The sequence below is a fragment of the Spinacia oleracea genome, chromosome 1 (assembly GCF_020520425.1).
Source record: "Spinacia oleracea cultivar Varoflay chromosome 1, BTI_SOV_V1, whole genome shotgun sequence".
Classification (NCBI taxonomy): Eukaryota; Viridiplantae; Streptophyta; class Magnoliopsida; order Caryophyllales; family Amaranthaceae; genus Spinacia; species Spinacia oleracea.
In genome coordinates this window covers 44,563,070-44,576,931 of record NC_079487.1, presented here as the reverse complement: position 1 = coordinate 44,576,931, position 13,862 = coordinate 44,563,070, and the positions used below count along the sequence as shown (strand labels likewise).

Below are 13,862 nucleotides of genomic sequence, written 5' to 3'. Positions count from 1 at the left end.
GCGCGGTGCTGCGCGCGCGCGCGCCCTTGGCTGGGCCTGGCGTTGCGCTGGGCCTGGTCGAGGCGTGCGGCTCGCTGGGCGATGGCCTGGCTTCGTGCTGGGCCTTCGTCTAGCGGGCCTCGTCCGATGCTAATTCGTACGATACGCTTCCGATTAAATTCCCGATTCCGGAATTCATTTCCGATACGAACAACATTTAATATTTCCGATTCCGGAATTAATTTCCGTTTCGAACAAATATTTAATATTTCCGTTTCCGGAATTATTTTCCGATTCCGATAATATTTCCGATTCTGACAATATTTCCGTTTCCGGCAATATTTCCGATTCCGGCAATATTTCCATTTCCGATAATATTTTCCGATACGTACCATGTTTCCATTTCCGGCAACATCTACGACTTGGATAATATTTATATTTCCGATACGATCCATATTTCCGTTTCCGGCAATATCATCGTTTCCGGAGTATTCATTTCTTGCCTGTGACGATCTCAGCTCCCACTGAAACCAAGATCCGTCGATTCCGAATATCCATAGATGGAGTATTTAATGCCATTAAATACTTGATCCGTTTACGTACTATTTGTGTGACCCTACGGGTTCAGTCAAGAGTAAGCTGTGGATTAATATAATTAATTCCACTTGAACTGAAGCGGCCTCTAGTCAGGCATTCAGCTCACTTGATCTCACTGAATTATTAACTTGTTAATTAATACTGAACCGCATTTATTAGACTTAATATTATATGCATACTTGGACCAAGGGCACTATTTCCTTCAGTCTCCCACTTGTCCTTAGGGACAAGTGTGCATTTCCTAATTCCTTTGTCGCTCGATGCTTGCTCTTGAACATAAGGTAAGAGTTGTCATCCTTATTATGTCCAGAGGTGTTCCTCGGTTTCAGAGTTCAACTGATCAAATAAACAGATAATCATAGCCTATGATTCATCCGAGCACGGCCATGCATTTCACAGTTTCTAGCTCTCCGAGTGGCCTTGTACAACTTTTAAGCATCTCATCCCGATTTATGGGAGGACAATCCCAATCTTGCGATCTTGAGATTAGACTTCGTTTGATAGGTGATTACCTGAGCGTTGCCTTTATAGCCTCCTTTTACGGTGCGACGGTTGGTCAACGTCAAAGCAACCAGTTCTCAAACAAGTAATCTCAAATCACTCAGGTATTGAGGATTTAGTGTCTAATAATTTTAATGAAATTTACTTATGACAGATTTTCATCTCTTACAGTAAAGTTTTATAGGTCTTGTCCGATACTAGTCTTCCCAAAGTAAGTATCTATCCAAATGATTATGACATTGCCATGTCCACATAGTTCAAGAAACAGAACTACTAGTCATCTTGCATTCTAATCGTTTAACGTTTTCTATGCGTCCAATTTTATAGAAAACTCCGACTAGGGACCATTTTCAACCTTTGACATTCAAGTTCACTTGATAGACATTTCTTAGTCACAGGACTGGTCCTGACAGTCTATCTTGAATATATCGTCAAATTGAAGGGACTCATCATTTAACAAACCACAAATTAAATGGAAAAATGAATTCTTTTCATTTATTGTGAATGATTAACCAATAATGTTTTACAAAGATTTAAACTCTAAAACTTTAAAACATTAAACAGGGATATCAAAGCCATTCTCCAATATGCTTGATTCCCATAGCTGCAGTGTGCGAGTTGTGCTTCGCCTGCGGCAGAGGTTTAGTCAATGGATCTGATATGTTGTCATCAGTTCCAATCTTGTTTATCTCGACTTCTTTTCTTTCAACGAACTCTCGTAGAAGGTGAAATCTACGAAGTACATGCTTGACTCTCTGGTGGTGTCTAGGCTCCTTTGCCTGTGCAATAGCTCCGTTATTATCACAATACAGGGCTATTGGTCCTTTAATGGAGGGGACTACACCAAGTTCACCTATGAACTTCCTTAGCCATATAGCTTCCTTTGCTGCTTCATGTGCAGCAATGTACTCCGCTTCAGTTGTAGAATCCGCAATGGTGCTTTGCTTAGCACTTTTCCAGCTTACTGCACCTCCGTTGAGGCAGAAGACAAACCCAGACTGTGATCTGAAATCATCTTTGTCGGTTTGGAAACTTGCGTCCGTATAGCCTTTAACAATTAATTCATCATCTCCACCATAGACCAGGAAGTCATCTTTGTGCCTTTTCAGGTACTTCAGAATATTCTTGGCAGCAGTCCAATGCGCCTCTCCTGGGTCTGACTGGTATCTGCTCGTAGCACTGAGTGCGTACGCAACATCCGGGCGTGTACATATCATAGCATACATTATTGAACCAATCAATGATGCATATGGAATCCCATTCATTCGTCTACGCTCATCAAGTGTTTTTGGGCACTGAGTCTTGCTTAGAGTTATTCCATGAGACATGGGTAGGTAGCCTCGCTTGGAGTCTGCCATCTTGAACCTATCAAGCACCTTATTGATATAAGTGCTTTGACTAAGTCCAATCATCTTTTTAGATCTATCTCTGTAAATCTTGATGCCCAATATGTACTGTGCTTCTCCTAGATCTTTCATCGAAAAACATTTCCCAAGCCAAATCTTGACAGAGTTCAACATAGGAATGTCATTTCCGATAAGTAATATGTCGTCGACATATAATACTAGGAAAGAAATTTTGCTCCCACTGACCTTCTTGTATACACAAGATTCGTCTGCGTTCTTGATGAAACCAAAGTCACAGACTGCTTCATCAAAACGTATATTCCAGCTCCTGGATGCCTGCTTCAATCCGTAGATTGACTTCTTTAGCTTGCATACCTTTTTGGCATTCTTTGGATCCTCAAAACCTTCAGGCTGTGTCATAAACACAGTTTCTGTTAAAACGCCGTTTAAGAAAGCAGTTTTGACATCCATCTGCCATATTTCGTAATCGTAATATGCAGCGATTGCTAACATTATCCGAGTAGACTTTAGCATTGCAACTGGTGAAAAGGTTTCATCGTAATCCACACCGTGGACTTGCCTGTAACCTTTTGCAACCAATCTATCTTTGAAAACTTCAAGTTTCCCATCCTTGTCCTTTTCCAGTTTGAAAACCCATTTGCTTCCAATGGCTTGGTAGCCATCTGGCAAATCGACCAAATCCCATACTTGGTTTTCAGACATGGAGTCTAATTCAGATTGCATGGCTTCTTGCCATTGCTTGGAGCTAGGGCTCGTCATAGCTTGTTTGTAAGTTGCAGGTTTATCACTTTCAAGTAATAGAACGTCATAGCTCTCGTTCGTCAAAATACCTAAGTACCTTTCCGGTTGAGATCTATATATTTGCGATCTACGCGGGGTAACATTTCTAGATTGACCATGATTCTCACAAGATTCTTCTAAAGATCTCTGAGTTTCATCCTGAATGTCATCTTGAGCATTCTCTAGAGTTTGTTGTTCGACTCGAATTTCTTCGAGGTCTACTTTTCTCCCACTTGTCATTTTGGAAATGTGATCTTTCTCCAAAAAGACACCATCTCGAGCAACAAACACCTTGTTCTCAGATGTATTGTAGAAGTAATACCCCTTTGTTTCCTTTGGATAGCCCACAAGGATACATTTGTCAGATTTTGGATGAAGTTTGTCTGAAATTAATCGTTTGACGTATACTTCACATCCCCAAATCTTAAGAAAAGACACATTTGGAGGCTTTCCAAACCATAACTCATATGAAGTCTTTTCGACAGCTTTAGACGGAGCTCTATTTATAGTGAGTGCAGCTGTATTTAGTGCATGTCCCCAAAATTCTAATGGAAGTTTGGCCTGACCCATCATTGACCTGACCATGTCTAGCAAGGTTCTGTTCCTCCGTTCCGACACACCGTTCCATTGTGGTGTTCCAGGAGGAGTCAATTCTGATAGAATTCCACATTCTTTCAGATGGTCATCAAATTCATAGCTCAGATATTCACCGCCTCTGTCAGACCGCAACGCCTTAATCTTCTTGCCTTCACTCTGAAATTCCTTGAATTTGTCAAAGGATTCAGACTTATGCTTCATTAGGTAGACATAACCATATCTACTGAAGTCATCAGTGAAAGTGATAAAGTAGCTGAAACCACCTCTAGCATTTGTACTCATTGGTCCACATACATCTGTATGGATTAAACCCAATAGTTCATTTGCTCTTTCTCCAACTTTAGAGAAAGGTTGCTTTGTCATTTTGCCAAGTAAACATGATTCGCATTTACCATAATCCTCTAAGTCAAATGGTTATAGAATTCCTTCCTTTTGAAGTCTTTCTAAGCGTTTCAAGTTTATATGGCCTAATCGACAATGCCACACATAGGTGAGATCTGAATCATCCTTTTTGGCCTTTTTGGTATTTATGTTATATACTTGTTTGTCGTGATCTAATAAATAAAGTCCATTGACTAATCTAGCAGATCCATAAAACATCTCTTTAAAATAAAACGAACAACTATTGTCTTTTATTAAAAAGGAAAATCCCTTAGCATCTAAGCAAGAAACTGAAATGATGTTTTTAGTAAGACTTGGAACATGGAAACACTCTTCCAGTTCCAAAACTAGCCCGGAGGGCAACGACAAATAATAAGTTCTACAGCTAATGCAGCAATCCGTGCTCCATTTCCCACTCGTAGGTCGACTTCTCCCTTGCTTAACTTTCTACTTCTTCTTAGTCCCTTTGGATTGGAACATAAGTGTGAGCCACAACCTGTATCTAATACCCAAGAAGTTGAATTAGCAAGTATACAGTCTATAACGAAAATACCTGAAGATGGAACGACTGTTCCGTTCTTCTGATCTTCCTTTAGCTTCAAGCAATCTCTCTTCCAATGCCCCTTCTTCTTGCAGTAGAAGCATTCGGATTCAGAAGTGGGTTGACTGACCTTCCTCTTTACAGATTTGGCGCCAGTTTGCTTAGTTGGGCTGGCCTTGTTGCCACCTTTCTTAGCATTCCTCTTCTTTCCAGATTTCTTGAACTTGCCCCCACGCACCATAAGCACATCCTGCTTATCACTTTTGAGCGTCTTTTCAGCGGTCTTGAGCATACCGTGAAGCTCAGTGAGCGTTTTGTCCAGACTATTCATACTGTAGTTCAGTTTGAACTGATCATACCCGCTATGAAGAGAATGGAGGATGGTGTCTATAGCCATTTCCTGAGAAAATTGCTGATCCAGCCGACTCATATTCTCAATGAGTCCAATCATTTTGAGAACATGTGGACTTACGGGCTCGCCTTTCTTAAGCTTGGTCTCAAGAATTTGCCTATGAGTCTCGAATCTTTCGACTCGAGCCAGATCTTGGAACATGTTCTTCAACTCACTGATGATTGTGAAAGCATCTGAGTTGATGAACGTTTTCTGCAGATCTGCACTCATGGTGGCGAGCATTAGACATTTCACATCCTTGTTGGCATCAATCCAACGATTGAGGGCTGCCTGAGTGACCCCGTCGCCTGCGGCTTCGAGCATCGCCTCTTCTAGGACATACTCCTTTTCTTCCTGCATAAGAACTATTTGCAAGTTCCTTTGCCAGTCAAGGAAGTTTTTCCCGCTCAACTTCTCCTTTTCGAGAATTGATCGAATGTTGAATGAATTGTTGTTTGCCATATTTAAAACTACATTTGAAAAGAATAAACAAATAAATAACCATTCACAGTTTCTCTTAATAAACTTAAATTCTAGCATACATGCATAATTCAATGTTCATTAAGCATTTTATTCAAGTTATGTGTTCCGGCAGGTGTGAATAAAATGATTCCAAGATCCTAAAATCATTGAAGAACTAAGCACAGTTTGTCGACTTAGTCCTAAAACATATTAGGTAAGCAAAAGCCTTTTGCTAATAGTCTAGAAACTATTCTTGGTTGATAGGTACGTCTAAGAACTTATTAGGTAAACCTATCGATTTTGCCACGACATAAAAGGACTCCTTACTTATATCGTTGAGTTTCACCAAAACTAACATGTACTCACAATTATTTGTGTACCTTGCCCCTTTAGGACCAATAAGTAACACCTCGCTGAGCGAAAACTATTACTAGATTGATGTAAAGGATATCCAAGCAAGTGTATATTTTGGCATGGCACCTTTTAACTCAATTTTTAAGTTTGGAACTTAAGGCTCTTACTATGTTGGTTAGATTTTAAGTGAACTAAAATCCTTAATCATGCAACATAATCAAGCTTTTGATCTCATGCATTTTAAGACATATTTAAAAGCAATAAATAACTTAAAACATGCATAAGATAAATGTGATCTAGTATGGCCCGACTTCATCTTGAAGCTTTAACTTCAAAGTCCGTCTTGAAAATCTCCGTGGGAGGCACCATTTTCTTCAAATAGGATAAGCTATAATTAAAACTAATTACAACTATTTGATGGTACGCAGACCATATTTGAATTGAAAAACAACTTTGGTACTTTAGACCAATTACATTCAAATTAATGGTACGCAGACCATATTTTCTATCCTATTTGGGCCATACTAGTCACTTCATAACCTGCAAAACAGTACATATACAATATATACCATTCACCCATTCATTATCATGAATGGCCCACATAGCTGGTTAGTAAAACACATTATGCATCACATAAACATTTGCAGCAATTAATCAAGGGCACCAATAATCTACAAATAATTCAGTCCTTATTAATTCTAATCAAGTTGTTTTAAAGGATTTGTAGACCTAATCAAGAGTTTATGACTAAAAAGGGCTCCCACTTAAACCAATAAATTCATATGCTTTACTAATTTTAAACATTAAAATGTATTTCTAGTCTAACCGGAAACATACAAATTTAATTAAAATTTAAAGCTCATATAAATTTATAATTGAATCCAAAAATTTAAATTTAATTTCAGTCGTATTTAAATTAATTCATGATTTTAATTTTAGTAAAATAATTAGAATAAATAAAATTTATTATAATTACAATATTCAAAATTAAAATCCAAGAAAATAATTTAAATTATTAATTTTAAAATTAATTAAAATTACGTAAACTGAAAATTTCAAATTAAAATTTCAAAACGATCTAATCGCAACGCAACAATCCCACGCAACGCACGCCCATGGGCCACACGCACACAGCCATAGCTGGCCATGTGCGCGCAGCCCATGCGCTGCATCGCATCGCTGCTGCTCACCATCGCAAGGCATCAATCGAACACGCGAGCTGGTGCTCGCTGCGCGCGCCAGCGCTTGATGCACGCGAGCCATCGCTTGCTGCGCTCGCTCGCCAGCGCTCGATCCATGCGAGCCATCGCTCGCTGCGCGCCTGCCTTACCCGCACGCGAGCTTGCGCTCATCGCACGAGGCAGCAGTATGCGAGCTGGCGCTCGCTGCGCGCGAGCCATCGACGCTGTGCGTTGCGCTCGTGGCACGCGAGCTTGCGCTCGCTGCGCGCGAGGCTCCGCATGCTTGCGCGAGGCAGTGCGCGCTGTGGTGCAGCACGCTTGCTGCCCACACGCGACTTCTCGTGCCTTGCTCTCGCCCCTGCCCACACGCTAATGGCTCACAGCCCACGACACAAGGCAGGGCTTCTGCCTTGTGCTCGTGCACCATGCCCTTGCTCGCTGCATTCGTACCGCATGGGCGACGAGCTCCCTTGCTCGTCGTCGCATGCCCGCACTATACAACACCCCTTAAGGGTAACACGTAGCGTCCATTGCTTTGTGCGTGCAAGTTATATGAGCGAGTCGCATAAAATTAAAAATTTATATTCAAAATTAATGACAAATTAATAAATAATATTAATTTCATAATTTTAGGGCGAAAAATCGAAAATTTATTATTTAATTGATTTCCGATTAACACGGATTCAAGTGTAGGTCATAAAAATTTAAAATTTAACATAAATTTACAATTTTTATGGTGGTTTTTAATCATAGGTATCTAATTAAATTATAACTAATTATGAAAATCAAATTAATTCTAAATTATTCCAATTTTCAACAAATTAATCATAATTACAAATTAGATTGCATAATTAACAAGGCTAGGCATTCAAACTTGTTAAACATATACAGTAGGTCAATCAAAAATTCAAGATTTATCAACAAGAATCGCAAATATTTAATTTAACATCTTAAATTTACGAAATTTTGCATTCGAAAAACTAAAACCTCCGAAAAGTCATAGTTAGGCTTCGAATTTGAGAATTCTGGGTTCGGCCGAAAAAGACTGTTTTTGTCAAAATTTTAGAATGCCTTTTATCATGCGGAATTGACACAAAAATCACTCGATTTGGATGAGTAACGAAGAAACTGCCGAAAAACTGCGTCCGTATAATTAAATAAACGCAATTTGCAATTAATTAACAATTATGAAACTTAATCACCCCTTTTAATTCTTGCAAATTTGTAATATTTAACCATGTTTATGCAATTTAGATTATGAAAATAATAAGAGGCTCGTGATACCACTGTTAGGTTATGATACATATGACAATTCATAAATCATGCGGAAAAACCATAAAGCCAGGAAAGCATATTATTTACACATAATCATTTAGCATAGTTTAGATACATACACTTTGTTGCGTGCCTTCCCTAGCTGCGCCCGAACCGAGCAAGAACAAGTCTTTAGGACTCCAAATGTCGTCCCTCCGTAGATAGTCCACAGCACGTCCGGATCCGCCTTAAGCTTGACCAACTAGGATCGCCCTTAAGGTACTTAGAATTTTCGGCTATTGTAGGCAATTATATGACTGAATTTTTGCTCTCAAAAATCACTTTGAATACTTGAATCGTGTATACAAATAATGACCCTAGGCCCTTATTTATAGAGGTATGGAAAAGGAATTGTAATCCTACTAGGATGTGGATTTGTTAATTTAGAACTTTATTAGGACTCTAAATAACAAAGCAAATCTAATAGGATTAGGATTTTAATCTTCGCACGAATCCTAATAGGATTAGGATTTCCCTCACACGCATCGTACAAGCCGTGCACCCGTGCAGGCCTTGCGGCCCACGACAAGCGCACAGTCTATGCGCGGTGCTGCGCGCGCGCGCGCCCTAGGCTGGGCCTAGCCTTGCGCTAGGCCTGGTCGAGGGGTGCGGCTCGCTGGGCGATGGCCTGGCTTCGTGCTGGGCCTTCGTCTAGCGGGCCTCGTCCGATGCTAATTCGTACGATACGCTTCCGATTAAATTCCCGATTCCGGAATTCATTTCCGATACGAACAACATTTAATATTTCCGATTCCGGAATTAATTTCCGTTTCGAACAAATATTTAATATTTCCGTTTCCGGAATTATTTTCCGATTCCGATAATATTTCCGATTCTGACAATATTTCCGTTTCCGGCAATATTTCCGATTCCGGCAATATTTCCATTTCCGATAATATTTTCCGATACGTACCATGTTTCCGTTTCCGGCAACATCTACGACTTGGATAATATTTATATTTCCGATACGATCCATATTTCCGTTTCCGGCAATATCATCGTTTCCGGAGTATTCATTTCTTGCCTGTGACGATCTCAGCTCCCACTGAAACCAAGATCCGTCGATTCCGAATATCCATAGATGGAGTATTTAATGCCATTAAATACTTGATCCGTTTACGTACTATTTGTGTGACCCTACGGGTTCAGTCAAGAGTAAGCTGTGGATTAATATAATTAATTCCACTTGAACTGAAGCGGCCTCTAGTCAGCCATTCAGCTCACTTGATCTCACTGAATTATTAACTTGTTAATTAATACTGAACCACATTTATTAGACTTAATATTATATGCATACTTGGACCAAGGGCACTATTTCCTTCAGGTAAAACGTTTTAAAGATTCTCATTTTCAGGGTTAGCTAAACGAGAAAACCCCCTTGTTTTTATAGGACGTAAAACGAAGGAAAATCCAGCACATCGCTCTTTTTTGGAAAAGCGGAAAACCAATCCTTTGATTTTTGGAAAAGGGAAACCATCCTTTGATTTTTGGAAAAGGGAAACCATCCTTTGATTTTTGGAAAAGGGAAACCATCCTTTGATTTTTGGAAAAGGGAAACCATCCTTTGATTTTTGGAAAAGGGAAACCATCCTTTGATTTTTGGAAAAGGGAAACCATCCTTTGATTTTTGGAAAAGGGAAACCAGGAAAAGTTATCGCTGCAGCGACTAAGGACCTGCGTGGTTAGTGACGCAGACCCCGCCCGCTGAAGGTGGGCGAGCCTGTCCGCTGAGGGTGGACACCCCGTCCGATAGAAGTGGACAAATCTGTTTTGATGTTTGAAAATAAGGACCTACGCGGTTTGTGATGAGACCCCACAGGCTGAAGATGGCGAGCATGTTTTGTTTTGAAGATTTTTATGTTCTTTTCATTTCGCCTATATATTTTTTTTTAATAAAAGGCTTTTATGATTACAACCTGTTGGTGGGTCGCAATATTTCCCAATTGGTTGTGTCCTATAAGTGGGTCCACACTATGTATGTCCCTCGTTAATAAATAACGAGATTTTTGCAATACCGTTGTTTTTCCGCGGGAAAGGAATATTAAGACAACATATAATTCTTACAAAAGAAAACTCACGCATGCCCCGACAGCGAATATTCGCTGTATGGGGAAGCACTTTCAGCGCCCAGCACTGGGCGCGAGAATGTTTAACGCCCAGAGTTGGGCGTTGAAAATGCAAGGGGAGGCTGTCTTTTAAAAGACGCGATCCGTCTCCTTCTTCCCCCATTATTTTGCCATTTTTCGTTCAAACTTCTTCCTCAACTTACTCATTTTTCACTTGTTTCTTTCATTTTTCTTCACGAATTCTACTCCAAATCACTTCCTAATTCTCCCAATGTAAGTAATTTTCAGTAATTTTCAAGCTTTTTGTCAAATTTGAGTATTTTTTGTTGAGTGTTCTTGAACTTGAAATTGATTTGGGGGTTTTTGATTTCGTGCCCCTTTCTTTCAATTAGATAGTTGAAAATGTTCTATATGACATGTTAATTAGTTTGTGCATGTCAATTTTCGCAAGTATGTTGGTTTTTGTTGAATTTGGACATATTTATACTAGCCCCCAAGTGCACCTACGGTTCTAGTGTTTTCTTGCAATATAGGTGTTCTTGGTATACTGCTTGCGTTCTTCATAATTCATGAGTGACAAATTATGGAAGAATCTCGATTTTGTTGGAGTTAATTTTATTTAGGGAGGTATTTTCTCAATTTGAACTTAGTACCATGTTTTTAGGGAACAAAATTGTATGACTCCATTTTATGAGCGGAATGCACCCTTTTGGAGATGGTGAGGGCCATCTTGTTAAAGGTATAATGCCTTATTATTGTGTCGTTGACCAGCATGTCTTGCGAGTCGTCGCCGTCCTCTGGCGACCACGCGGAGCGTGGTATGACACGTCAGTCTACCGGTGCGGGACCCTTATGGGTGGGTCCTGTGTATTACGACGGTCGGGACTTACATTACGACCTGGAGCACCACGTGACTACCCGTCTTTACGCGAGGAGGGATACTTCAGTCCGTGGTTACGGTGCGACGATGAGTGAGACCGTTTTTGGCTATATGAGTTCGGACGCCCAGGCTTTGGTGAGGGCGAGTTCGCTGTTCCCGGTAGTTGAGACTTTCTGGGAGATACTGCGACTCAACATCTCCCTATCTTTCTTGCGGTCATTTATGAGGTGGTGGTGGGACACTACCAATACCTTCCATTTTCCTTGGGGCGAGATGACGATTACTCCTGAGGACTACACCGCTTTGACGGGCTTGACCTTTACGGGGATTCCCGTTCGACTGAGGTCTGGTGGCCCGCTGCCGACTGTTGTTGAGGGTACCAGGCTCATGGCCTCGTGGCTGGGTCAGAGATTGCCTTCGTACCAGGCCCGTAGGATACCTTATGCTGATTTGATGTGGGGCCTGGAGCATGGGGTGGAGGAGTCGCCTTTGAGACAGGCCCGGTTGTTTTACCTCCACTTCATCACTTCCACTTTTCTGTCGGGTCCTACTGACACCTTTGACCCGAGGTGGATAGACCTGGTGGAGCACGTGTCTTCGCTAGGCGCGTACCGCTGGGGCGACTTGGGCTATGCGACGCTCGTAGGCCAGATGAGCTTGGCGGTGCGAGACTCGGATCCCCGTAGACATCATTTCGTCATTGCCTTGGCGGGGGCGCCGCGCTTGATTGAGGTATGTTCCTCGCCCCTTCTTTTGCTTTCTTGCCTTATTGGGCTTTTTGATGTACATTTTGTTTTACTGCCCATTCTCTTTTTTTTATAGCTTTGGGCCTTTGAGCACTTACCTTGGCTGGCTCCCCGAAAGGGGCATAGGCCTTTGGAGTACCCTGCTGGTCGTCGTTGGGGCTGGAAGAAGAAGCTGACGGCGCGTCCGCCGCCTGATACCGTGTGGGATCTCATTCAGGACGGGAACCCCGAGCATGTAAAGCACCTTTTCCTTATCTCGTTTCTTACTATATATATATATATATATATATATATATATATATATATATATATATATATATATATATATATATATATATATTTTATGTGCGAGATCTGATTGTGTTTGTATTCACAAATAGGTGGTCTGGACCCCATGGATCTCTTTCAGGGGTGCCTACGCTTCGGTCAGGGATAGTTATGCCCTGAGCCAGATGCGGATTTTATTCATTGGTCGCCGTGACCCCGTCTGGTATCTGGGGGAGCGGGTATGTATGTAGACCGTTGGAGTCTTCTCAGTGCCTCATCCTCCACCCGCGACCATGTTGGCCACCCGTTCGATAGGCGAGGCCTGGAGGGTTCATTCGAGGGAGGGCGTCCCGACGACTGAGCTGGTGATAGCGGGAGCTAGCTATCATCAGTTCATCCTGGATTCTTTTCGTCTCCCGGAGCCTGGCGTTGTAAGTCGCTCTTTTTATTTTTATTTCTTGTTGCATTCCCATGCTCGTACCCATATATTTATGTTATCGTGTTTCGTGCAGGAGCATCCTGATCCTGCGTTAGGGGGGTGGGTGCCTCCCGATGCTCGGATCTCATATATTGGGGAGGGTGGATCCGAGTTTGTGGAGATTATCCCGGAGGGCCGGGTTTTCCATGCTCCGCTCCCTGAGGGAGTACAGGCGGTATGCACCTTTCATTTATGCATCTTTCTTATTCCCTTTTTGTTTTCTCTTGTTACTGACATTCCCATTTCAGGTCCCGGCCCGTACGGCCAATGCGATGGTGGGGGTGATCAACCGGCTGAAGTCCGCGTTGGTTCGGGCCCGATCCGTACTTTCTTGCAGGAGCCCCCACTCTACTCAGGTAATGTGCCTGCTTTTTGAGATGTACATTTTCTTTGGTTGTCTCATTTCTGTCACTTACTTTTTTTCTTTTTGTTTCTACAGACGGAGACAGGGCGAGCCGGCGCCGATGACGCGGGGCCGTCGGGGTTCGGGGGACGCGACCCCGAGGAGAGGGAACGGGAACGGTACTCGCCCCTACGGCATCGCCGTTCTGACGTGGGGACGAGTACTACTGGGGAACGACCTGGGCCGGAGCGTGGGCGACGTTTCATGTCAGTGGCTCATGAGCCTAGCCCCGAGTTGCAGCCGCAGCATTGGGGAGGTTCAGCCTGGGGATCCTCGCACCATGGGGGGTGGACGGGATGGACCAGTGAGGCTTGGAGGGGTGAAGCCGAGGACGAGTCTTAGGCTTGCCTCCACCTTTGTATTCATTCTCGTATTTCGCAAGTATATATGATTTATTATTATTATTATTTTTTTTGCGAATCTTTGGTGCAAGAATGTATGAGCTTTCATTGGGCTTGCTAGGTTGACTTTATCAAATGAGGTCTCAACACATAGCATTATGACGGTACTAAACTTTCAAACCAACGACAATTTTTTGAAAAAAAAGAAAGTATTCCATATATTGTATTAAAAAAGA

General features: G+C 41.9%; 1 protein-coding gene across 1 annotated transcript; it reads left to right on the top strand.

Annotated features, from left to right (window-relative positions):
• Positions 1-11,283: 11,283 nt before the first annotated feature.
• On the top strand, positions 11,284-13,627 carry LOC130464074 (protein MAIN-LIKE 2-like). The gene is made up of 2 exons (XM_056833455.1): positions 11,284-12,123; positions 13,322-13,627. The coding sequence occupies exons 1-2, from the start codon at positions 11,284-11,286 to the stop codon at positions 13,625-13,627; spliced, it is 1,146 nt and encodes a 381-aa protein (XP_056689433.1).
• The last annotated feature ends 235 nt before the right edge of the window (positions 13,628-13,862 follow it).

What these genes read in the sequence shown, in the direction of transcription:
- LOC130464074 (XM_056833455.1), top strand. Translation starts at nt 11,284, where the DNA reads ATGTCTTGCGAGTCGTCGCCGTCCTCTGGCGACCACGCGGAGCGTGGT. An exon ending in GGGCGCCGCGCTTGATTGAG is followed by an intron (nt 12,124 to 13,321) that starts GTATGTTCCTCG and finishes TTGTTTCTACAG; the next exon opens with ACGGAGACAGGGCGAGCCGG.